At 39.7% G+C, this 23,408-nt stretch overlaps 1 protein-coding gene across 2 annotated transcripts; it reads left to right on the top strand.

Moving 5' to 3' along the window:
* The first annotated feature begins 484 nt into the window (after positions 1-484).
* Positions 485-17,850, top strand: HIF1A (hypoxia inducible factor 1 alpha subunit). Of its 2 annotated transcripts, XM_017738830.1 has the most exons (15): positions 485-504; positions 1,087-1,277; positions 2,227-2,372; positions 2,474-2,558; positions 5,761-5,873; positions 6,937-7,139; positions 8,799-8,905; positions 9,089-9,236; positions 10,166-10,386; positions 10,572-10,852; positions 11,368-11,490; positions 11,709-12,103; positions 12,944-13,052; positions 15,842-15,968; positions 16,128-17,850. In XM_017738830.1, exons 1-15 carry the CDS (start codon positions 500-502, stop codon positions 16,277-16,279), a joined length of 2,406 nt encoding a protein of 801 aa, XP_017594319.1. In that variant the 5' UTR covers positions 485-499; the 3' UTR covers positions 16,280-17,850. The 2 variants fall into 2 exon arrangements, 1 of the variants encoding a protein (XP_017594319.1); XR_001863476.1 differs by lacking the exon at positions 12,944-13,052.
* Positions 17,851-23,408: the final 5,558 nt, after the last annotated feature.

The raw sequence follows: 23,408 nt of genomic DNA, 5'->3' as shown, positions 1-23,408 counted from the left end.
CACAAGATGTGCGCTAACTAAAAGGAACTTTTGCACAGACTTAGCAATGTGAATTTGGCAGTGGTAGTAGACGGCTTTTAAGTCTAGTGAAATCTTAAAAAAAGTAATTCCCAAACTGCAATTGCCTTTTGTTTCTCAGGTGTGTGCAAAATGAAGGCGGTGCCTTCAGAAGATGTAAATGTATAAAAAGAAAACTGGACAATAATAGTGTGTGGTTTCATATAGTTCATTTAAAAATAAGAGCACATTTATTTCCTCAGGGACAACAGCAGCACTGAGCTCTTGTTTGCACATGTGAAAAATTTGGAGCTCCCATGTGAAAATGTTTAGTTCAAAACACATCTGACCAGATGCATGAGGCAGATGTGACCTGGTGTTGGGAAAAGGGGGAATTCTCCCTGTTACTGACTGGCAGCCTTGTTTCAGTGCTTTCTCTCAGTGAGCTGTTCTTTACCTCGTGTTCTGGAGGAGGCAGGTCTATAGAGGCAGTGGGAGCAGAATGAGGTATTGTTTTCCAGTGTAGGGGAGACTCTGGAAGGGGCTTTTCTGGAGAAAGAGTGAATCATAGAATCATCATGGAATGGTTTTGGGAAAGGGACTTTCTGTATTGCTTGAAAAGCAGCATATCTTGTGTTAAATGAATATCTTTGCTTATCTGACCTGTTAGGTGAGCTTTGTAGCATTGTAAAAAAGGAAGAACTTGGAGAATGTACATGATATGTGATGCTGGAGCATCGAGCTGGAAATTACCTGCTCTGTAATTTGTTGAATGGACTTGAAAGGTCAGGATTTGGAGGCTGGAGAGGCAGCACTCAAAAGTATGAGATAAGCAGGAAGGGTTCTGAGTATGAAAGCATCTGTTTGAAGAACTGATCTTGTTGGAAGACTCTGTGGGTGTCAATTTAGTTCTGGCAGAGCCCAGCCAGAGCAGGAGTTGATACAAAGAATTACACTTGCTCTTTAAACTGAGCTGTACATTATTCAACTTCCACAACTGGTTACTTGGCCACTGGGCAACTTGGTTTCAAATATGCCTTTCACAGAGAACTCTGTTGCCTATATTAAACCAAAACTTTGTTTCTATAGGATTAGCTCTGAACGCAGGAAAGAGAAGTCGAGGGATGCAGCCCGGTGCCGGAGGAGCAAGGAGTCGGAAGTGTTCTATGAGCTGGCTCACCAGCTGCCCCTGCCGCACACCGTGAGCGCGCACCTGGACAAGGCGTCCATCATGAGGCTGACCATCAGCTACCTGCGCATGAGGAAGCTGCTGGATGCTGGTAAGGGAACAAGGTGGTGGCACCATCTGGAAGGGATATTGAGGGAGAATCTATTTGTAAGACCTGTCAGCAGTAAAATAAATGAATAGGTCGTGTCCCTTCTCTGGGAAGGTGGGAGACCTTACAGTAGAAATCAGCTATTGGCAATGGCACAGGAAAAATCCACTGTTCAATGGACTTCATTTTTTCCCTTTCTATTCTGGTGGTCCTGGTTGTCTCATCACAGCCCTTTTCAGTCTCATTTGACCCTTCTCCCAAAGTTAAATTCCTTCATTTGAACCTCTTTTCCCCCAAAACTTGTTTGTTCCAGCTGTGCTTTCTTGACTGTAGGTAATTGGTGCAAGGCTGACTGAGCTAACTATAGTTGTGTCCCCTTAATATAAATTGCAAGGAATAGTTTTGTAAATTGTGTTTCTGTGATGTGCTCCACTGGAGGTGAAGGTAGCTGAGGATATGTTGTCTCTGCAGCTACACCTGCCCATGCAACTGCAGGAGTATCTGAGTCAGGTTGTGAACCAGAAGCTGCATAGCCTGCCATGGGTGCTGTACTGGTTATTTGTGCCCATGCATGTCTACCTTTACTGTATGCAGGAGGAACTTCAGTAGCCACACTCTGAAATCTCTCCCAGAAAGCCCCTGAGAGAAGTTTATAATGCTTTATTGAGATAGGTGGTAAATTTTTTGCCACACAGACCTTTTCCTTAATGTGGAAGGTTTATTGGTTAATACATAGCAGCACAGAGGGTTAACCTCACTCTGATCTTCTGTGATTTGGGATACCATTGCTAGAGCTTGAAGAATTGAACTGATCACTTATCTAAATGAATTATACTGGTTTTGAATGGTCCTGCAAGATTGACTCCTTGCAGACTGGTGCCAGAATTAATTCCTGATGGTAAGTGAAGAATGACTGGTGTTTGCTGAAACAAAAACGTGTGGCTGCTTGCAGGTGAGCTGGAGACAGAAGCCAAAATGGAGAAGGAACTGAACTGTTTCTACTTGAAAGCTCTTGATGGCTTTGTCATGGTTCTGTCTGAAGATGGGGACATGATTTACATGTCTGAAAACGTGAACAAGTGTATGGGACTCACTCAGGTGAAGTACTGACATTTCCTAAGAGTGTTTCAAATCTGCAAAAGCTGTTCCATTTTTGTGTATGTGAAGTTAAACACCTGTATACCTCTTAATTTTTGCAGTTTGAGTTGACGGGGCACAGTGTATTTGATTTCACTCATCCGTGTGACCATGAGGAGCTGAGAGAAATGCTTACACACAGAAATGGTGAGAAGAAAGAAAAAAAAAATCAATTTAATTTATTTATGGAGAGTTTCTGTTGGCATTAATACAGTTGGATATCTGCCAGAAAATGGTGTTGAGTTAAAAAGCTAGTATGTTTTTATTTCTTAAATCTCAAATTACACCTTGTTGAGACACACTAACAACAGGAATAACCAAAATGTTTTGGCTATATCCTAATTACAGGAGAAATAAGACTTCATTAGCATTCTTTAATCTAAAAAAATTAATGACTAAAATGGAGTTCTTGAGGGTTGAAAGAATAAATGCCTGCAGGAATAAAATTAGAGGTAGATTGTATGAGAATGATTTCAAGCAATTACTGTAGAGGGACATGGAGAAGCTGAGTTGGTGCATTTGTCTTGGTCTGGCCTTGCCTTTCCGGGCCAACTGAGAACAAATGCTTTCTTCCAGAAATCTGTGGTGGTATACCTACGACAAAAAAAGATGGTGTATTTAAGAAACTAATCTGGAAATACTTGAACAGCCCCAGAAAGGGCTTTGGTGTTGATGCTTCTCTGCACCTTTTAATTGGTGCATGAAATTGGTATCTTTACACAGATTTCTGGGACTTCTTTTCTCCGTCTGAGGGAGCAGAACACTGTGTTTACATGTTCTGTGTGCTTTGAAATGTAACAATTGTCCATGAATTACAGCTTTCATGTCTTTTAAAGATTTGATAAAGGCTATAAAGACTTGGCAGCCCATGTGCCTCCAGACAAATCTGCTGTTCTCAGTAACTGGAAGCCTAAAATCTGACCTCTCTACTTTCTCTTTCATCAAATGAGGGTTATATGGACTCTGAATCCAGATAGTGATAAACTATAAACCTGTCCTCTGCTTTCTTGTAGCGCTGTAAATCTTATGTAAGTCTTACGTTGTCATCCTATTTAATTCAGTGGAAAGGACCTGATGAGATACTTTTGCATTAAGGGCCCAACTTTGATTTTATAAGCATTTTGTAAACTTGTCTGCCCTTAGAATTGAAGTATGTTTCTCAGGCTAGATTAGACTTCTCCCCTGCCTCCCCCTTTGGAATACAGTAATGCATCCTGGGGGTGGGGGAACAACTTCCCTAAAGCAGTGTAAAAAATCTGGTTTTGTTGCAAAGGCTTATTCTTAAAAATGTCATATCACTGAGTTTCATGCAAACCATCTCCAGCATGTCTAAACTGGCCAGACTGGAATCAGATGTCTGGAAAGCATTATTACAAAAGCTGTTTTGCAAATGACATTGGCAGACAGAGGTCTAAATTACAGTAATAATAGTACATTTTTATATTTATTAGTATTCCCAGGTTGCCTTCTACTGCAGCTCTTACATCAGTGGAATTATTTTGGTTTTGAATTGAGTATTAAATAGTCCCCTTTGGGACTGTACAAGTGCAAGTGAATGTAAATGTGATTGGCAGAAACAGAACTGCATTCTTATTTTATGAAGCCGCTTTTTAAACTTTCAAAGCTGGCCATTTAAAAAAATAATGTCCGGTGCTGAATCAGACTTGAAAGTTGCTCCATCTTTTACAGCTGCTTCTCAAAGCAGAGCCTCAAGCATCAGGGCTTGGTAACAGGATTGTCGTGTGATCTTCAGCTATCAATTTCTAGATTTGTTTAACTCTTAAAACTTACTGAATTAAATAAGTTTTTGCTGCTTCTGTGAACTCTGCTTTAGTTTCTCCCCCACTTCCTCCATTATCGAGGATGTTTTAAAGTAGCATAAAATGTGCTTGAACCCTTTAGTCTTTGGTTCTGCAAATTAATTTTGTCAAGCCGGTAGCTGCAGTGCAAGCCACCATGAAGAATTTCATGGCTACTATTGTATCTGGAGGATGAGAGCAAATTGTTGTATAAACTTGTATTAGAAGTAAGCTCATGTGTTTTAAACTTCCCCCTCTGCCATAATTTGGTCCTTGCTCTTTAGCAAGCCTCAGCAAACTGGCTCTTCCACTGCTCCTTCTCCTGGGTGCTGTATTTCCTCCTTGCACACATTATGAGCTGCTTGCAGCTCTCCTGATAGCATCAGTTACATTTTCTTTGCCCACAGTAGCGTAGCTGGTAATTGACTCTGCAAGGATCTCCCCTGTAAAGGCAAAAACTTGACTTAGTCTGCTGGTAGCAAGTGAGGCTAGAAAATAAGTGCCACCAATGTTGATTTATATCAGGGTTTCTCAACTTTTTTTCTCCCAGGAATGTTAATAATGTGTTTAAAAACTTGGTCCATGTTTACTCTGAGAATGTAAATCACTGTGGAAATATTTGGATGCATATAAACAGCTGAGTTGTTAATTTTGAATTGAAAAATTTGCAGTCCTGAAGAGCAAAAAGCCCAAAAGGTACTTGGTTTGAACCTCCCTAGAGTGAGTTACTGATGCATTTCAGTAGAAGCCACTTCAACAGGGCTTCTTATTCTGCACATGCTTTTCTTGTCCTCTGTTGCAAATTTAAAATATATTAAATTTCCCATTGGTCTTTCTTTCATCCCACTCCTTTTTCTTGAAATCTGGGAGTGTGCAGTTGGCTACAAATACAATCCTGATCTTAAAACATTGAAACTGGGCCACATCAAAAGCCTTTCCTGTGAGGACAGGCTGAGAGAGGGCTGGGATTGTTCAGCCTGGGAAAGAAAAGGCTCTGGGGAGATCTTTGAGTCTCTTCCTGTACCTAAAGGGACTCCAAGAGAGCTGGAGGGGAACTTTGGACAAGGGCCTGGAGTGACAGGACAAGGGGAAATGGCTTCCCACTGACAGAGGGCAGGGTTAGATGGTTTTTGGGAAGGAATCCTTCCTGGTGAGTGTGCTGAGGCTCTGGCACAGGTTGCCCAGAGAAGCTGTGGATGCCCCATCCCTGGAAGTGTTCCAGGCCAGGTTGGACAGGGCTTGAAGCAACCTGGGATAGTGGAAAGTGTCCTTGCCCATGGCAGGGGGTTGGAACAAGATGATCTTTAAGGTCCCTTCCAGCACAAACCATTCTATAACTCTATGAAACTTCAGGGCTTTTTTGTCTACTTGATAGTAAAACTTGTTCTGAAAGATGCCATTATCAGAAGTGCTGTTAGGTGTATGAATCTTTTTAGTTTATTTTTTGGATCTTCCCTTAGAGTTCTGTAACATGTTTGTGGAGGCTTTTTTATGGCTTTGGAAGATGATCTGAGAGTTTTAAGAACTGGTTTGCTGTTTGCTTTTGCTAGGTCCTGTGAAAAAGGGCAAAGAGCAAAACACGGAGCGCAGCTTTTTTCTCAGAATGAAGTGTACACTGACTAGCAGGGGAAGAACAGTGAATATAAAGTCTGCTACGTGGAAGGTAACTGATGCAAAAGAATATTTGCATAGTTTGGCAGCTTCCTCTTCAGATGTCATAACACTGTATTTCAACATTTTTACTTCACGTAACGAGCTTGAGTTTCACTAAGTACTTCATAATTTAATGATTGTGCTTCATTATGCTGAATTTTAGTGCTGAATACATCACAGAGGTAACTGAAACAGTGTTTTAAAATTAGTTTTTCAAAACCCTTTTAATGAATTTTTCATTTTAAATTAGAGGTCATTTATTTACAAACAATTATAATTACTAAATATGTTTGCATAAAGCCTTCTCTGGGAAAAAAGTACTTGACACCACTTATGCTGATCCCTGATTTCTTTTGATTTGACACTGAAAATGCGACAGTTGAGGTCTCTCTGAAGGACTTCAATGCCATTCTTTTGAAGCTGCTGGCTCTCCCTTTTGTAATAGTTGGAACAAAAAGAGGCCAGCCTGATAACTTTCTGCAGTGAATGCATTTTCTCTTCTGGACAAAGTAACCTTTTACTGTATCGAGTGGATTACAGCTCACAGTTCTCTTTTATGATTTGAATTTGATTATTCTGGATCAAACAACTCCTTTGCTGCTGTCTGTGAACTATTTCTGCTTCAGAATGGTTAAAAGAAAACCCCACAAAATGCAGAGGTTCCTGTCTGTTGAAGAATGTATTTGATCTCTGTCATCCCTCTGCAGAAGTTCCAAAATGGGGGTTGCTACTATTACCATAATTTTCAGATTTAGATTGTGAGATACTTTTTGCTGAGGCAGTTGCTCATCAGAGTTGTCATTATCGTGACTAGAAAGGGGAGTTCACAGAACTTGCAGCAATGTCTGGTGTTGCTCCAGCCAGTGCTGAGGAAGGAGTTGGGCTGTGAACCCATCCCAGGATGTGTGGGGTGAGGAGGAGGAGGACACAGCTCTCCTAGAGCCATCCCTTGCCACTGTCCCCTTGAGGGGTGGGGAGGGGAAGGACTTGGCTCTGGGTGTACTGGTGGAAATAGGATTGTGTTGTCTGATAGACCAAGCCTCGTCTCTTGCTAAAATCCAACTCCCCTGTAGGTGCTGCACTGCACTGGCCACATCCGTGTGTACGACACGTGTGGGAACCAGACTCACTGCGGATACAAAAAGCCTCCCATGACCTGCCTGGTGTTGATCTGTGAACCTATTCCTCACCCATCAAACATTGAGGTCCCCCTGGACAGTAAAACGTTCCTCAGTCGTCACAGTCTTGATATGAAATTTTCCTATTGTGATGAAAGGTAATATATATGATTTTTACTGTAAAAGAGAATTCATTTGAAGGATTTGCAGGGCTGGTACATGTTGGCTAATGTTTGCCTTCTCGGTAACTTAATTCATCTTGACAACGCAATCATTCATGGCATACTTGGGCTTTTCCTAACTGATCAGGATGTCTTAAAAGCCAGATTTTTAGATCTAAGGAGGATGCAGGGTTATTACTTTGGAATAACGAATGGGAAAGGGACTTTTTAGAGGGGCAATGGTTTTAAACTGACAGAGGGCATGTTTAGATTAGATATTAGGAAGAAATTCTTGACTGTGAAAATGCTGAGGCTCTGGCAGTGAGATTGCCCAGAGAAGCTGTGGCTGCCCAATCCCTGGCAGTGTCCAAGGCCAGGTTGGATGGGACTTGGAGCAACCTGATCTAGTGAAAGGTGTCCCTGCCCATGGCAGGGGGCTGGAACAGGACAGTCTTTAAGGTGCCTTCCAATCCAAGCCACTCTATGATTCTATTAACAAATCCTTTGCCTTCAGTTAACTGCCTCTTCAAATTGGTCTTTACTATAGTGGAAGTGATTAAATTTAAATGAGAAGATTCTTCCAGACACTGAAAAAGCAAGATTTTAGGTTTGTCAAAGATGGGACATTTTGGTGACTGAAGAGTGTGTGTGTAATACTTGTCAAATGTATTTTATTGGTACTGGTTCCCCCCCTCTCTCTTCCCCAGGAGATCAGTGTCTGCTTTCTTCTGTCAAAAAAAACCCAGATGTTCAGCTGTACTTTTAATGCAATACATCTGCTGTTGAATAATTAGATTTTGTGTTCTGGTGCAAATCAGGGGTGTAGTCAGACACATAAGACTGATTTTCCTATCCTCTGGGAACTTGGCTTGACAAATTTGATAAATGCAAATGAAGGAAATAATCAGCACAAGGGTTTTTTTGGTTGGGGTTGGTTTGTTTCATTTTTTGTTTGTTTTTAATTTGGTGTTATTTATTACTACCCATTTCCTTTACTTTATAATAAAAGTGAATTTCTAGTTAGTTTTTGCAGTTAGATGCAGAAAGAGGTTAGTGCAGGTTATTTCTGTCCTCTGCAGTAACAACCTTTCTAGCACTGATGGTGTCACATAAAAGGTACTTATTTGGTCACATTCTGCATCTAGAATGGGGCAAAACACAAGCACTTCCCTGGTTAGCACTGCCCTCTAGAGACTAAAGAAATCCCATTTTCCTTAAAGGCAAGCAGTGCTTGAGTGGGAAGAGTAAATCTGATTCCTAATTTCTCTTAGTTGCAGGATTAAAACTGTTGAAGTGTATCTGTTATTTTGTTGAATTCTCATATTTGTCTAAGCTGGTCTGTAAGTAGCTGGTCTACCTTGAAGCAAAAAGAAAAAAAAGTCTAAAAAGTGGGGATTTGTTTAATCTTATCCCACTACATGATTTATAAGTACTCAATGAGAAGTAAAATCCTATGCCTGCTGAAATTTCTCTTTTAAAGAAGCATCAAAATAGCAATTTATTTCAAAATGAAAAGTCCCAGTAAACCTAATTTGCTGCTGCAATGTATGGAAGTGATTCTTACGGTTTTTCTAGATGTGCAAGCATCCAAATGCTCTGGTATTTGTGCTGGCCTCTGTCTGCTTTCACGTAGCAATTTTTTCCCTTGTTTTAAAGAATTACAGAGTTGATGGGGTACGAGCCAGAGGAGCTCCTGGGTCGCTCAATCTATGAGTACTATCACGCACTGGATTCTGATCATCTGACCAAAACACACCACGACAGTAAGTGCAAACTGAATTTAAAGCCCTCAAACTACAGGAGATGAGAGACAACCCTGGGGGAAAGCAGCAGAAGAACAAGGGCTTTCTTTTAGTTGCAGATATGAATCTGCAATGAATACTCACCTCAAACAATTTTGGGGTTTTTCTGCTTGTAATTAAAGCTGGTGTCCTTTCTGCTTTTAGTGTTCACAAAAGGGCAGGTGACAACAGGACAGTACAGAATGCTGGCGAAACAAGGTGGCTATGTCTGGGTTGAAACTCAAGCAACTGTTATATACAACACTAAGAATTCACAGCCACAGTGCATAGTGTGTGTGAACTACGTGTTGAGGTAAGTTGAGTGGACTTTGGTGATCTTTGTCATCATTTTTACTGAAGACAAAGTCAGATTCTGATGGCATTGATCCCCTGTTATGTTATGATGTTGCTGTTCCCTACCAGTGAAATTTTTCTTAGAATACTGCCAGTCCTAGGATTAGAAATTGTATTTGAAAACAAAACACTTTTTTGGTCTCGATGTCAGTAGATGATCTCTGCAGACAAATGAGTCTAGAACCAGATTCTTCTGTATGATTGCAGTGGAAGCATTTGAGCATTTGTGTGTATTCTAGACAACTCTCTAATCTTTGTCCCAAGTCTGGAGCAGTTAATTCTGCTAATAACTTTGTTATGGAGTCAGAGCAGCAGTAGTGGTGTTATTTTTGATCCCATCTATCTTTTTCTTCCTTAGAACCCCTCTTTTAATTGAAAGCTTCTGCTGAGGGTGGACTGGTTGACTCTTTTTCTGCAAATGTCTAGTACTCCTGAATTAGTTTTTCAAAACTTCAGTGAATGTACCAGTATCAGTCTATCAAGATATTGCACATTCATTTAAAACAAGAAAAAGTAGTTTAGGAAATAGCAAACTTTTTTCTCTTTTTTTTTTTTTTAATATTTTCCTTACTTTTTCAGTGCTTTCAGAAAAGCATGTTTATTTTTGTTACTTTTTTTTGATGGTACCACAATTAGTGCTTGCTTTTTCTGTTACTTTTGAGAAAAGAATGAGTAAGAAAAAAAGAATTCTTAAAGCCCTTAGCCTGGTAATTTTGTGGGATATGTGTGGTAGGGTGTTTTTTGTTTGTTTGTTTGGGGTTTTTTGTTTGTTTTGTTTTGGGTTTTTTGGGGGATGGGGGGGAGTGGGTGGGTTTCAACCTACAAAACTATTAAGCCAAAATTTATTCCTTTTAGCTGTTCTTTAACAGTCATCTTCCTCTCTGACAGTGGAATTGTTCAGAAGGACTTAATTTTTTCCCTTGGACAAACTGAGTGTATGCTGAAACCAGTGGAGTCTCCTGACATGAAAATGACCAAAATATTCAGTAAAGATGACCTGGATGATACCAACAGCCTATTTGAAAAACTGAAACAGGAACCAGATGCTTTAACTGTGCTGGCCCCAGCTGCTGGAGACACAATTATCTCTCTAGATTTCAGCAGTAATGGTGGGTGTGTGTTTAAATAGGAGAGCATGTTAATTAGCGAAGTTACTGTTTTATAATAGATTTCAAAAAATAACCTCCCAGTACCACTTGCCCAGTGGTATTTCAGCTGCTGTTTAAATTTAATGAGGTCCATAGACACGCACAGTACTGTTACTTAGGTTGATGGTTTCTTTTAATTTTTATAGAGTCTGATGAACAACAATGTGATGAAGTTCCTTTGTATAACGATGTAATGCTCCCCTCATCCAGTGAGAAATTGCAGAATATAAATATGGCAATGTCCCCACTACCTGCCTCTGAAACTACAAAGCCACTTCGTAGCAATGCTGATCCTGCACTCAATAGAGAAGTTGTATCAAAGCTGGAGCCAAACACAGAGCCACTCGAACTTTCTTTTACCATGCCTCAGGTGCAAGAGCAACCAACCAGCCCTTCTGATGCAAGTACCAGCCAAAGTTCACCTGAGGTGAGTTTCGTAACTTGGATATGCTGTCATTAAAATGGACGCGCTGTTGGGGCTTGTGGGGCAAATCTGGTTAAGGATGCAGCCACGACAGGAATTGGAAATTATTTCTACCTTGTGACTTAAGCTCTGCCATGATCTGAGTAAACTGATAAATTTTCATATCTTTTCATTAAAGTGAGTCTTGCAAGATATGCAATGCTATCTGATAGAAATAAGGAGAGCTTGGGATTGGTCTTTTTCATTCAGTTGGTTCAGACACAACTTCCCTAAACAGTAAAGTAGTTGCAGTAAATTACTGTAGAGGCTACTTCCAGGTTCCACCTAAGCAAGTGCTTCCCAGGTGGGGTAAATTTGTATGTAAACAGACAAGTGTATTTTCCTTTTCCATTTTAATTTTGTGCAGCTATATCTTGGGATTAGTTCTACACTAGAACATTTTGCAGAGAATCTGTAGGTAACAATGCCAAGTGATGCAATGACAGAAGCCTAAAACTGTGCTCAAAATGTTTTCACAGCCCAGTAGTCCCAACGACTACTGCTTTGATGTGGATAATGATATGGCCAGTGAATTCAAACTGGAATTAGTGGAGAAACTCTTTGCCATAGATACAGAAGCAAAAAATCCATTCTCTACTCAGGTAATATACAGTAACTTAAAATTCTTAATCATCTTATTCTGAGTGTACTTCTTTTCCTTTTTAGAATGTTTTCAGAAATCTCCTTCTCTTTTTATGTAATATTTTGATTAAAGTGCAAAAAAAAATATTTTAAGGATTTGGTAAAAGGAACAGCCTTGATGAAGTCATAGCTGATATTTCTTCCTCACTGGTTAAGTTCCACCTCTTGTCTCTTCCAGGAAACTGATTTAGATTTAGAGATGTTGGCTCCTTACATCCCAATGGATGATGACTTCCAGCTGCGCTCCTTCGATCAGCTGTCCCCTCTGGAAAGCAGCTCCTCCAGCCCTCAGAGTGCAGCCACCATCACCATATTCCAGCAGGGCCAGACGGCACCGAGCAGTGCAGAGGAGATGAAGCTGGCGGCGGAGTGCGGGGACGATGCGAAGACGATAATTGTCCCTTCCTCTCCCGTGCGCGGCGTCGCCGAATCCAGCAGTGCCCCCGCCTCGCCCTACGGCGGGAGCAGGAGTCGAACTGCCTCTCCCATCAGAGCAAGGAAAGGAGCAGTGGATCAGGTGGAAAAGCCTTCTCCAGGAGCACCCAGCTTGCTAACAGTCACTCTAAATAAAAGGTATTTTAAAAGTGCAGCTTAAGCCCTGGTGTCTGTTCAAGGAATTAGATATAAATTCTGCCAGTTGTCGTGTGTTCATCTTTGGCATTCTTCAGAGTAGAAATTGAGACATTTAAATTAGGACATGTCAAATGAGGTTTTTGTTAATGGTAAACTCCCCTAAAGCTGATTTCATGGTAGCTTTTACATAAGCACCTCATGTAAAAGGCAGCGACTGTAAAAATTCTGCTCTTGCACCTGATGTGCAGCTTTTATAAAAATGCAGTAAGCAATTTACAGGTAGCTACACGCACATAATATTTCTGGTGCTTTCCTTGTCCACTGTGTTAGAGGTAAGAGGCAACTACAGTCTGTGCTACAGATACTGCAGATATCAGATATACAGATATCTGTAAGCAATAGATACTGCTCTTCAAACTAAATGTGTTTTGTGATGGACTGTGGTGCCTGTAGTAGATATTTATCACAATAGAAAACTACAAGTCAAACATGAGATTTATGATATGTAAAAGATTTATCTGTACATAAAAATATCCAGAATAATTTCCCTCACCCATCCCTCCCTTCTTTCTGTTGAAAGTGAACTGCTGAACTTTTATGCTTTTTTTTCTGCAGATTTAAAAATTTTTGTTAAAACTTATTCTGACCTTCACAGCAAGATTAAAGGCTAATATTTGCTATGCTCATAGAAAGTTATTGTTGAAATAAGTTAATTTATGAATGAAAAGTAGTGGAGTTCATAAATTCAGTTCTGTGATGCTGTATATGTAAGTGTCCACAAAAGAAGAATGGCTTGAGGAAAGTAGAAACGTCTTAACAGCCTGAATCAATTTTTCTTAGATCTACTGCACTGGATGAAGAACTAAATCCAAAGATGCTAGCTTTGCATAATGCTCAGAGAAAACGAAAAATGGAACATGATGGTTCACTTTTTCAGGCAGTTGGAATTGTGAGTTTTGTTTTACCATTTTAAAATATTCACTTTTAACCTTGCAATTTCTGAAATGAGGCGTCAGTGCAGACTCCTGAGTTGAGCTGTTGGTAAGGAGTGGACTCTTTGCATGAGAGATAATTGATAGTGAAATTTATATATATATATACACATACACACACACACACACACACACACACACACACACACACACACACACACACACACACACATATATATATATATATATATATGCAGATACTCCACTTCTAGTTCTCTTTTACTGTCAGCTTTTCAGAAGTGCCTTCTACACCCAATCTTTCTTGATTAGGTAGAAGATACTCTTCTGTGAACATATATGTTTCTTTAGTAGAATATGGGCAAGTGTAAGAAATCACATTTAAATGTGTAATTGCTGGATTTATTTAACTTTTGAATTCAAACTCTGTTTTCAATTTGTCAACACTGGAGATCAGTGTTCTTATGCTTCTTCCTATGCTTTTATTTTTCCATTGGGTCTGAGATTTCTTTACTTAATCAGATAACAAGACCATCTGAACTGTGAGGGAAGAGAACTCCAATAATAACCTAGCAAATGTCTATTGCTGCCACTCCCTTTCATACATGCTCGCTCTGGTATTAGTGTGGGCACTTAGGAGTAGCTCCTCCTCATCTGTCCTAGCTATTCAAAAGAAACATTGTAGATACTCCTAGATTTGTGTCACTTAATTGGGGGTTGTCCAGCTTGTTATTTTCTGCAAGGGTATGTTGCCTCCATAATCTTTGTCTCTCATTGTCAGTTTTTAGTATTTTGAAACCTTGGGCTTTGCCACTGCACACTGTTCTCTCTCTCATCTTCACTGCAAATTCCCACTTCTCAGGTTTTGAGAAGTCTTAGTCTTAAGTCTTAGTTCTTCTACTGTAATGTAGCCTTTGAGCTTCTCTGTTTCTCTACTGGGCCACCTCCTAGCTGTAGTCATCTACCGTATCTTACAGTGCAGGATTATTTTTCCTCTGAGCTCTCCTTACTCCTGTACTAGCATTCTAGTTTGGGCATAAGACAAATCAGTTTTTCTATGCCATTTTTATGCCATTGTTTTCATTTGCTAAATGCTTTGCACTTCCATGCATGTTGTTCTGCTGCTTCCAGAAGCCTTGTAAGAATTCATAGCTCTGCAAGAAATGTTACTTCCTTCCACTGCCCTTTTCTCGTGCAGTGGTCCTACAGCTGTCATAGTGTTGCTGATAAAATACTCAAAATTGCATGGGATGTCATTAAATACACAGGACACAAGCAGTTCAGTATTAACTGCTGGAATAGTGTTCAGGCTTCTGTGCTTAGTGTCTGTTTAATGCTTACAGGTTCAGACTTCATCCTTTGCTAAACCTTTTTCTTTTGTCTGTATCTGACGAAAGTGTTATAAATATTTTGATGGTTTCTCAGAGTCAGAAGCTGAATTTCCATGAAGCTGGGTCTTAGTGGAGGTATTTTAAGTAAGTGCTTTTGTTGTTTGGCTTCTCTCTCTACAATGGATTTCTGGGAGGAGGATATACAGGCCTTTCACACGCACACAAGAAAAATGATGTTAAATCCAGGCTTAGAATACATGCTATTCTAGGGTTGTACAAACACTTGCCACAACTTCTTAGCTCTAGGGAAGTGGGATGTATTTTGCAAAGAGTGAAAATAAGTGAAGACCAAAGTAAAATACTACTTTAGCTTCCTAGAAAACAGGAGAATCAGACAAGGGTAAGATATAGTTAGGTTATAAAATACTGTGTTATAGTAAGGCTATAAAATAATGGTATAAATCATTACACTGGAACAGTTACAAGCCACATCTTTCTTAACGTGAAGGGCTGGATTGCATTCATGGTAAAAAAAAAAAAAGCAGCAGTGTAGGTGACTGATCTCACTATGGACTGCAGCTCTGAGTTAACTATAACTTCTACTATACAGCTGCTCTTTTGACTTGCACGGGTGTTTTATAACCTGAAAACATATGCTGTTCACTATTTTAAGTGTTGAGGATAATGGCAGTGTTCTGAAATACCTTATCCTCTTTTTGGAGCAGTCAGTGTCACTAACAAGACCAAACTTTGCAGATTCAAGTACTTTTGCCAGCAGACTTGGTACTAAGATGGTGCTTCTTCCTTCCATCCCATCTGTTTCAGTGGCAGCTTCTTCTTCCTTATCCCAATTCTATGAAGCCCTTACAGCTTCCTAATCTCCATATCTTCTGTTCTGCTGTCAAAACAATATGCTAAGGAGCCATATCTGCACTAGACTGGTGCAGGACTGCATTTTCCACAAGGCTTGGGTCAGGTGGCTTGGTGGCAATAACTGGAGTGCAAGCAGAATTTACATCCTAAATGTGTAGATAGAATCGACTACTGAGGTTCCTGACTCTCCTGCCTACACTATTAATTCCAGTGCAGAAAGCCATTAGAGACTCCAGTGAAAACCTGATGCTTACTCACCCCCGAGCAGTGGTAATTAAATAGGTGTGTTTGTGTACATGTACACGCTAATCTTGAGCGTGGTAACTGATGATAACCAGGATTTTGTAATTGTTTTCTGCAGGGGAAGTAAGGTCTTGAAATCTGATTCAGTTTTCTGTTAAATAATTTTCAAGTTAGTGTACTTGGAAATATATTTCTCCCCAAATTCTGAAAAAAACCACTTTTAAATTATAACAATGCCTACATTAGTAGTTAGTGATGGAAACTGTTAATTTGGAAGAGGGGCGTGGAGGGATATAAAGATACAGTATTCACTAAAGAAGACTCATTTTATTTCTTTCTAGGGGTCTTTATTCCAGCAGACAGGTGACCGTGGAGGAAATGCATCACTTGCTTGGAAACGTGTAAAGGGATGCAAAACAAATGGTCACAGTGGAGGGGAGCAAAAGACAATCATTCTACTATCAACTGGTTGGTATCTTCCTTTCCTAGGCAGAGTGGGTGGAGGGGGCTGTGTGAAAGAGAACAGAGTCTCCAAAACTGTCCAAACTTAGCTCCTTGTGAACAGCTCTAGGAGAGGTTAAGCATGGTGAATAAAGTGCACTTTTTCTCCTTCCCCTCCCTCTTTAGACATAGCAAGTAAACTTCTAGGGCAGTCGATGGATGAGAGCGGACTCCCCCAGCTCACGAGTTACGACTGCGAAGTAAACGCTCCCATACAAGGCAACAGAAACCTGCTACAGGGGGAAGAACTGCTCAGAGCTCTGGATCAAGTTAACTGAGCTTTCACAAAACTTGCTCCTTTTTTTGGACACTGGTGAATCATCACCTAAAGCAGTCTATTTATATTTTCTATATCTGATTTTAGAAGCCTGGCTACAGTACTGCACTAATTCAGTTAGTTCAGTTTTGATCCCCTTTCTACTTATTTTGACAGTCTTTTTAATATGTTCTTTATGTAACAATAACTCAAACTATAGTGCATTTTTATAATTCTTTGGTACATACACTTTTAAGTCCATTACATTTAAAACACACTTGCAATAGCAGCTTTGAAATACGCACCTGATTTAAAAAAAAAAAAAATTATTTTTTGGCTGGGGAGTTGGTCACCAAAACTTATCATTAGTAAAATGTCAACACAGGAAAAACTGGCAATACTTCCATCCTGCTTTTCATAGGTAGTTGGAAGACTTGTGCTCTCTTACTCTTTATGTTCAAGTAAGTTTTTTATTTTAATAGTTTTTATAAGAAACAACAATGCTTTGCAGCGGTGCATTGTAGCCACAATCGCACAATATATTTTCTTAAAAAATACCAGCAGTTCCTCATGCAATATATTCTGCATTTATAAAAACTAGTTTTTAAGAAGAATCTTTTGTTTGCCTATGAAAACATGTCTAAACCTGGATTATGTCATTATTTTAGTCACGTTGTAATATAAATTGTTCTTAAATGCTGTCTTATGCTTTTGACTTCAGTGAGTGTGGTTAGTCAAAGGAAAGACTTTATCTGGAAAGGGCTAGCAGCATTTTATTTGGATATGTTCTCAATTTAGAGAAAGTTTGATGTTCTTAAAGTAGTCACTTTGCCAGCTTAAAAAAAAAATCCCTGCCTGTAGTTGTTGAAGTTAATGCTAATATTGTGTATGATCTTAAATCTAAATGTTCCGCTTACCCTGTGTGGTATAGGTGATATTTCAAGCAGATTGTAAAACATCTTGCATTGTTAGCAAACTTTTATCTAGTACATCATTGAGTTGCTCAATATTTTGATGTTTTGGTTTTATGCACCTTGTTGCTATTAACATCCATATGTTTTCATGTAGATTTCAATAACTTGAATATATTTAGAAGCCTTTTTATTTAGAAATATATAGTTGTCACAAACATCTTATTTTCCTATATGTACTGTACAAAACCTTCATTCACTCATTCTTTTTGCTCTTTGTGGTTGGATCTAACACTAACTGTATTGTTTTCTTACATCAATAAACTATATGTGGACCAGGCCCCCTTGGGGAGTGTGTTATCTAAGAGAAATGAGATAATTTATATTTTTGTTAGTGGTTATTGTTCATCCGTGTTCTCTTTTTAACTTAGAGTTGATTGGAAATCACTGCTTCCTTATTTTGATTGTAACATCTCTGCGTTAATTATTTGAGCCTGTTCAGTACTGAAGTCTCCTAGACAGTGTTGTACTACCACTCGCCAAAGACGTTACACTTCTCAACCTGTTATCACACCAGTGAGCAAACTTGACAGCGAGGAGTTTTGTTTTACTTTAGAGCAGAAAGAATTCATCTTTATGAACAGCTTAAAGGCTTGTCTCTGGAAGCTTTATCAAGGTAACACAGGAAAGCAGGAAAAGGTAAAATTCACAAGAATGATTGATCTGAGATGGATTTCTATCACAAAACTCCATTATTAAAATTTAAGCTGGTACTTGATAAAACTTGTTCTACATTTTTGTGCTGTCATGAAACACAATGCTACTGGTAACCCTGTGTTGTGTAAATATGGTCAAGATATTCTGTGCATTCTCCAAACTACTTTTTTTAAAAACCTTATCCCAATATAAGTAATCAATCGTGGAGTGTCACAGGAGTTTCTTTGGTTTTATGTTGTAAACTTTTTGGTTTCATTGCTCTATTTTGAAAACAATAAGCTTAACCTGTTCTCTAAAATTTACTGTTTGACTGAATGGAGCACTTTCTAAACTGCCACAGCTGTATGAAACTAAAAGGACACTATTAACAAAAAAATGATAGGGCACTGGCAGCAGAAGATAGCTGCACACTTCTTAAAATTTTGAGTAGAAGTTTAACAGAGAGGAGAAGGTGTAGGGGCAGTCAGCTGGAGCTGATGCTTCATGTAGAGAACATTTTCACTAGTAAACATTTTTAATGGATTTTTAATGGCTAAAATCAGCACAGCTCCTCCCTGCCTGCTGTGTCTGGGCTGGCATTCTTTCCATAGCATTTCTTTCTCTGTCAGCAGTTAGGAGGTTTAAATGGTGAAGTTGGGTTAAGCCCCTGCTGTTTAGGGCATCCCTCCTGCTTAGCTCTGCATGGATTGATGTGGTGTTTCTGTGAGAGTCTCGCAGTCAGGTTAAAGGTGCAGCTGGGTTCTACTTTTGTACTGCTCCTTTTGTACTACAAGCTTTGAGCTGGCCTGGGGGAGATTATCCCTTTGCACTCCCAAGAGAAAGGTCAGAGGTGTTCTGCTGCTCTCTTGGCCATGTTTTGGAGGAGCCTGATCTGTTTGGATCTGTCAGGTCCTCTTCAGTGCACTTTAAGAGGGCAAAAAGTTTTCACAGAGAAAAACTGAAGTGACCCATGTGATTTCTAGTCATGAGCCCACTGAAGTCAGAGGATGGCTTGGATTGAAAGGGACTTTAAAGATCATCTTGTTCCCACACCCTTGTCATGGGCAGGGACACATTCCATGAGATCAGGTTGCTCATAGCCCCATCCACCTTCTCCTTGATCATCTCTGATCTTAGCGACAGCAGCTGTAGATTTAAGAGAGCCATATTTCATCTGAGAATCTCAATTCTCACATTTTTTACCATGCATAATAACAAGGCCTTTTGATTACTATGATGAACTGCAGTAGCTGTATTGGTTTACTGTAGGGGAAAACTAACAACCTAATAAAACTCCCCCAAGCCTCCTAGAGACACTGAACAAAGCACAGAAAAAGAACAGTAATTGTTCTGCCTCATAAGAGCTTTGCTAAATGCAGATGCCAGTTTGCAAAATCTAGACATACATCTTTCAGTTGCTCCTTTTTGTTTCTGTTTTACTAACTTTTTTCTTCACCTGTTAAACTTTTTTTTCTCTTGAGACTCCAGGAGCACACAGTCTGATTCTAGAGCTAATTTGGAGTACAAGCTTCTAGAATAAATAGCCTTCTAAATGTTTTCTTAGTGATTTTGAATACTTTCTTTGCCAACTTGCTGCCTTTTTAAAATGTTGAGGCACCATATTAGAAATTATGAGGAAATTAATGACTGTGAGGGTGGTGAGGCCCTGGCAGAGTGTTCCCAGAGCAGCTGTGGATGCCCCAGCCCTGGAAGTGTCCAAGGCCAGGTTGGATAAGGCTTGGAGCAACCTGGGATAGTGGAAGGTGTCCCTGCCCATGGCAGGAGGTTGGAACTAGGTGGGGTTTAAGGTCCCTTCCCCCCCAAATCATTCTGTGATTTATTCTTTGTTGTAAAGAAGAAACTGTGGGTAAATACAGTATTTCCTCCTGCACATAGAACATGCTAATTAGGTGAAAGTGATAACTTTGTTATTCTCTGCAGTTTGTCTTCTAGGTTTTCCTGACTACAGCAGTAGTCAAGCCAGACCTTCTCCAGGGCACAATACAATTACTGTTTTTACATACAGATTTTAATTGATGTTTTAATCATCAACAGTGATGATTTTGTTAAAGGGTAAAGGAATTTTTAAACTAGTATTTATGAGGACATAATTCCTTCCTTTACCTGAAAGTAGTTGCAGTTAACTGCAGCTGTAACTCCCCATAAATCACATAAACAGGCTGTGCCAGTAACTTACCTGGGGTGTAGGATAACTGAGTAAATTAAGGTAGCCTGGAGTCCAAAGTACCTCTTGCTAACATACCTTCCTCCCACCCGGGGAGACTGGCTTGGACTTTGGTGATCTTTGAAAACCTTTGGGTGAAATTGAAACAACTCACCCGAGAAAAGAAACTTACTAGTATCTGTGTACACACATTAAACTCTCCCAAAGTAATGACTGAATTAAGGAATTGCAGATTAGGGCCCAAAAGAACCATTTACACATAACACTGGTGACGGTTTTAAGACTTCAAAGCTTAGTTTGGATGAAATGATCAGCTCTGCTTCCAATGAAATACAACTGTCAGGTCAGATAATTCTGATGATTACAGGTTAAATTATTGCATATTTAGTAGTAATTTTTCATTACTTAAAGAGCTGTTTAATTAAACAGGTAAGCACTGGCAGCTAAAGGCAGTATGTGTTGGCAAGTGTTCTCCCCTGTTACTCTGCTGAGTGAACCTTTCCCGACAGTGCAGTGGGATCTGGGAGCATCCTGCCACTGTCAGCCAGGCTGGATGTGCCTCAGGTCAGCCATCTGTCCCTATTCCCACTGCTGCCCTGCTCCTGAACAGAGCATGCATCTCACTCAAATGTCACTGCACTCAGGCACATTACTCAAACTGTAACTGTCCAGCATGAAAATAAACACCTCACAGGCCACAAGTACTTTGTAGGAAGTTCATTTGCATAGGAATTCCACATGAGTTGGGTATCCAGCCTTCATTAAAAATACCATTATTATTTAACTCCCTGAAGAGCTCCATTCTGGAGGACTGTAATTTTGGTCCAAATTCTAGAAATGAATTGTTATTTTCCTTCTGCTTCCCTGTTTACCTTGAGCAAGTTACCAAAAAGTTAAAGAGTTTGCTACTGGATTTATACAGTACAGTAGATTTTGTGAATAATAGCAGTATTCTCTCATGAAGAAGTGGTATATTTTAATGGAATTCTTTTTTGGAACCAAGTACAACGTATTGCAATTGATATTTCTCTTGAAACATTTTGACGTACTTGTGACTGTATTTCTTTTTGATTGTGTAACAGTATAAAATTCAATAAAAGAGAAGGTTTGTTTCTAATTTGTGACATCTGTGATCTTTTTGTTCATCCCTTTTCCCTGTTGTAAAAGGTGGAGGTGGCAGTCTGTTACAGTGAACTAAACCACTGTGCAGAGTAACAAACTCCTTGCAGGTTTGAGACATTACTGCCTGCTGTCAGAAACTTGGGCATCAAACAGACATGGTCACTGTCCCAAAAACATTTATATATTTTATAGTAAGTATAATATAAACATATAATATTCATATATAAGCTGAATCCTATTCACCTACGACATGTGGTTATCCCACATGAATTAAGCAGATCACATGCGTGAACAAAAGAGGTCAAGCATAGAATTTAACAAGTTGGACATGGGGATGGTGGAGGTTTTCCTGAGGGAAGCCAAAGAGAGAGAGAGCAACAGCTACGGATCCAGAGGGACAGAGAACATTTATGAAGCCTTTGATTAATCACACCAAAAATGCCCTTAGTAACAAAACACAAACTCGTTTGAATCTGTGGTCGTGTCTCCAGGTGGTTTCAGTTGCTGTCAGTACACACAAATGACAAGAACGTGGGACTCCTGCTGTCCTGTTAAATCAATGCCACTTCCTATTGCACAGATTCGAAAGCTTTTGCCATGTTAGTGCTTGTTGGGAAGTCTGAAAGCAGGAGGCATGTGCCAGTAGAGTGTGATCCTGTTACTAGCAATAGATTTGTACATACTGAAGGTGGAATATGCTATTTATTAAAATATATTCATGATTTATTTTCATGTTTTCAACTTGAAAAATGTGTTCTAATGGAATCATATGAGGTATTAAAAAAGAGTTGTTTTGTGCCATATGCACAATGGGGAAAACCCCATTATTTATATCAATGCAGGATAAATGGCTTTTAACTTGCAACTTACAAACTAGGAATTAATAGAGCAAATAGGATTTCATCCTTTTGTTTAGCAGTTGAATATGAAGAAGATACAGTAACCAGCATAATACTCTTCCTTACATCATCTAATTATTTATTATTTTTTTGGTTTGAAGGCATTACTTGTACTAAAATGTACTAATGAATAATCCAAAGGAACACTGAAAACAGTTTATGAAGAAGAGTAGAGAATTAATTAGTCTAAAAATTGATACTGTATTTAATTTTGTATACTACACAAGGGGAATTGTACAAAGAGGCCCTGTTACTTGGTTTCATTCTTCTACATTTTCATTCTTTACATTGTACCCAAACTTTCTGCAAGGGAAGACGTAGCACACATCAACATGGGCACAACAGCCTCATCCTCACTACATCTTGCATCATGCAGCCCCACCTGCCTTAGGAAAAAAAATAATTCCATATAGTGTTCCTTGAAACACCGTCTCTGAGAAATCACCCCACTCACTGCATGCTGAAAATACAAAAATCAGAAAACACACTTGAGCTTTACACGCTCAGCATCCCTCCAGAGCCAGGCTCCTCTGCTCCTATTAAATTAAGGGATAACTCTTATAACTAAACAGGGCTTGGCTTGAGCTCTATGTAATGATGAACTCATTCCATGATGTGTCAGTTTTGACCTCCTTGTGCTTTGAATCCTTAAATCCATTGAGGGGGGAGCACATTATATCTGTTTTCTTAACAGTGCTGGCATTCTGTTCCAAAATCGGTACAATCTGTTGCAGTCAGGGTCCTGTACTGGATGAACGGGGTCACTGCTCTACGTCTCTAAACATGAATCTAAATGACAGATGAAAGTGTCTTTTCAGAATAAGGAAAAAAACGCAAACCAAACCCCGGCAGGTGCAGCTCTCCTCCCACAGCTGCTAAACCCTGTCCAGTTCATATGCAACAGCTCTGCAAATCTCTCTGTTCCTACAGTCAATGACATTGGCAACCAGTGGTGCTCACAGGGAACTGCTGTTCAGCCGATGGCCAACCACCTCCTAATAAAGGCTGCTAAAGGTTGGATTCCAGCAACCTTTTGGGAAATAAAATAAATATGGAAAGATGCTTGCATGCCTGAAGCACTGCGGGAGCTCCTGACATTGTAAGAGCTGACAGCGTGATGCGCCTCGCTGTAAGGAGCAACATTTGGATCAATCAGTTGATGATAATGGTGGACTGGAGGACATCATGGTACCGTAGCCAGAAGAATTCAACATTCATTTCGCAGCGCATGATTATTTGAGAAAGCAAATTGTGAATTTTTAAGCCGGTCGCTGGGAAAACTCCTGCAGGATTAGATATCCCAAAGGCACCACGCAAGACTCCATATCATGCGCATTC

Source organism: Corvus brachyrhynchos, unplaced genomic scaffold, assembly GCF_000691975.1.
Source record: "Corvus brachyrhynchos isolate BGI_N302 unplaced genomic scaffold, ASM69197v1 scaffold245, whole genome shotgun sequence".
NCBI classification, from domain to species: Eukaryota; Metazoa; Chordata; class Aves; order Passeriformes; family Corvidae; genus Corvus; species Corvus brachyrhynchos.
The sequence above is the reverse complement of the archived record's forward strand: the minus strand, read 5'-3'. Positions and strand labels throughout refer to the sequence as shown.

Coding starts and splice junctions, on each gene's coding strand:
- HIF1A (XM_017738830.1), top strand. Junction 2,559..5,760: donor AATGCTTACACACAGAAATG/GTGAGAAGAAAG, acceptor TGCTTTTGCTAG/GTCCTGTGAAAAAGGGCAAA. Junction 12,104..12,943: donor ACAGTCACTCTAAATAAAAG/GTATTTTAAAAG, acceptor AATTTTTCTTAG/ATCTACTGCACTGGATGAAG.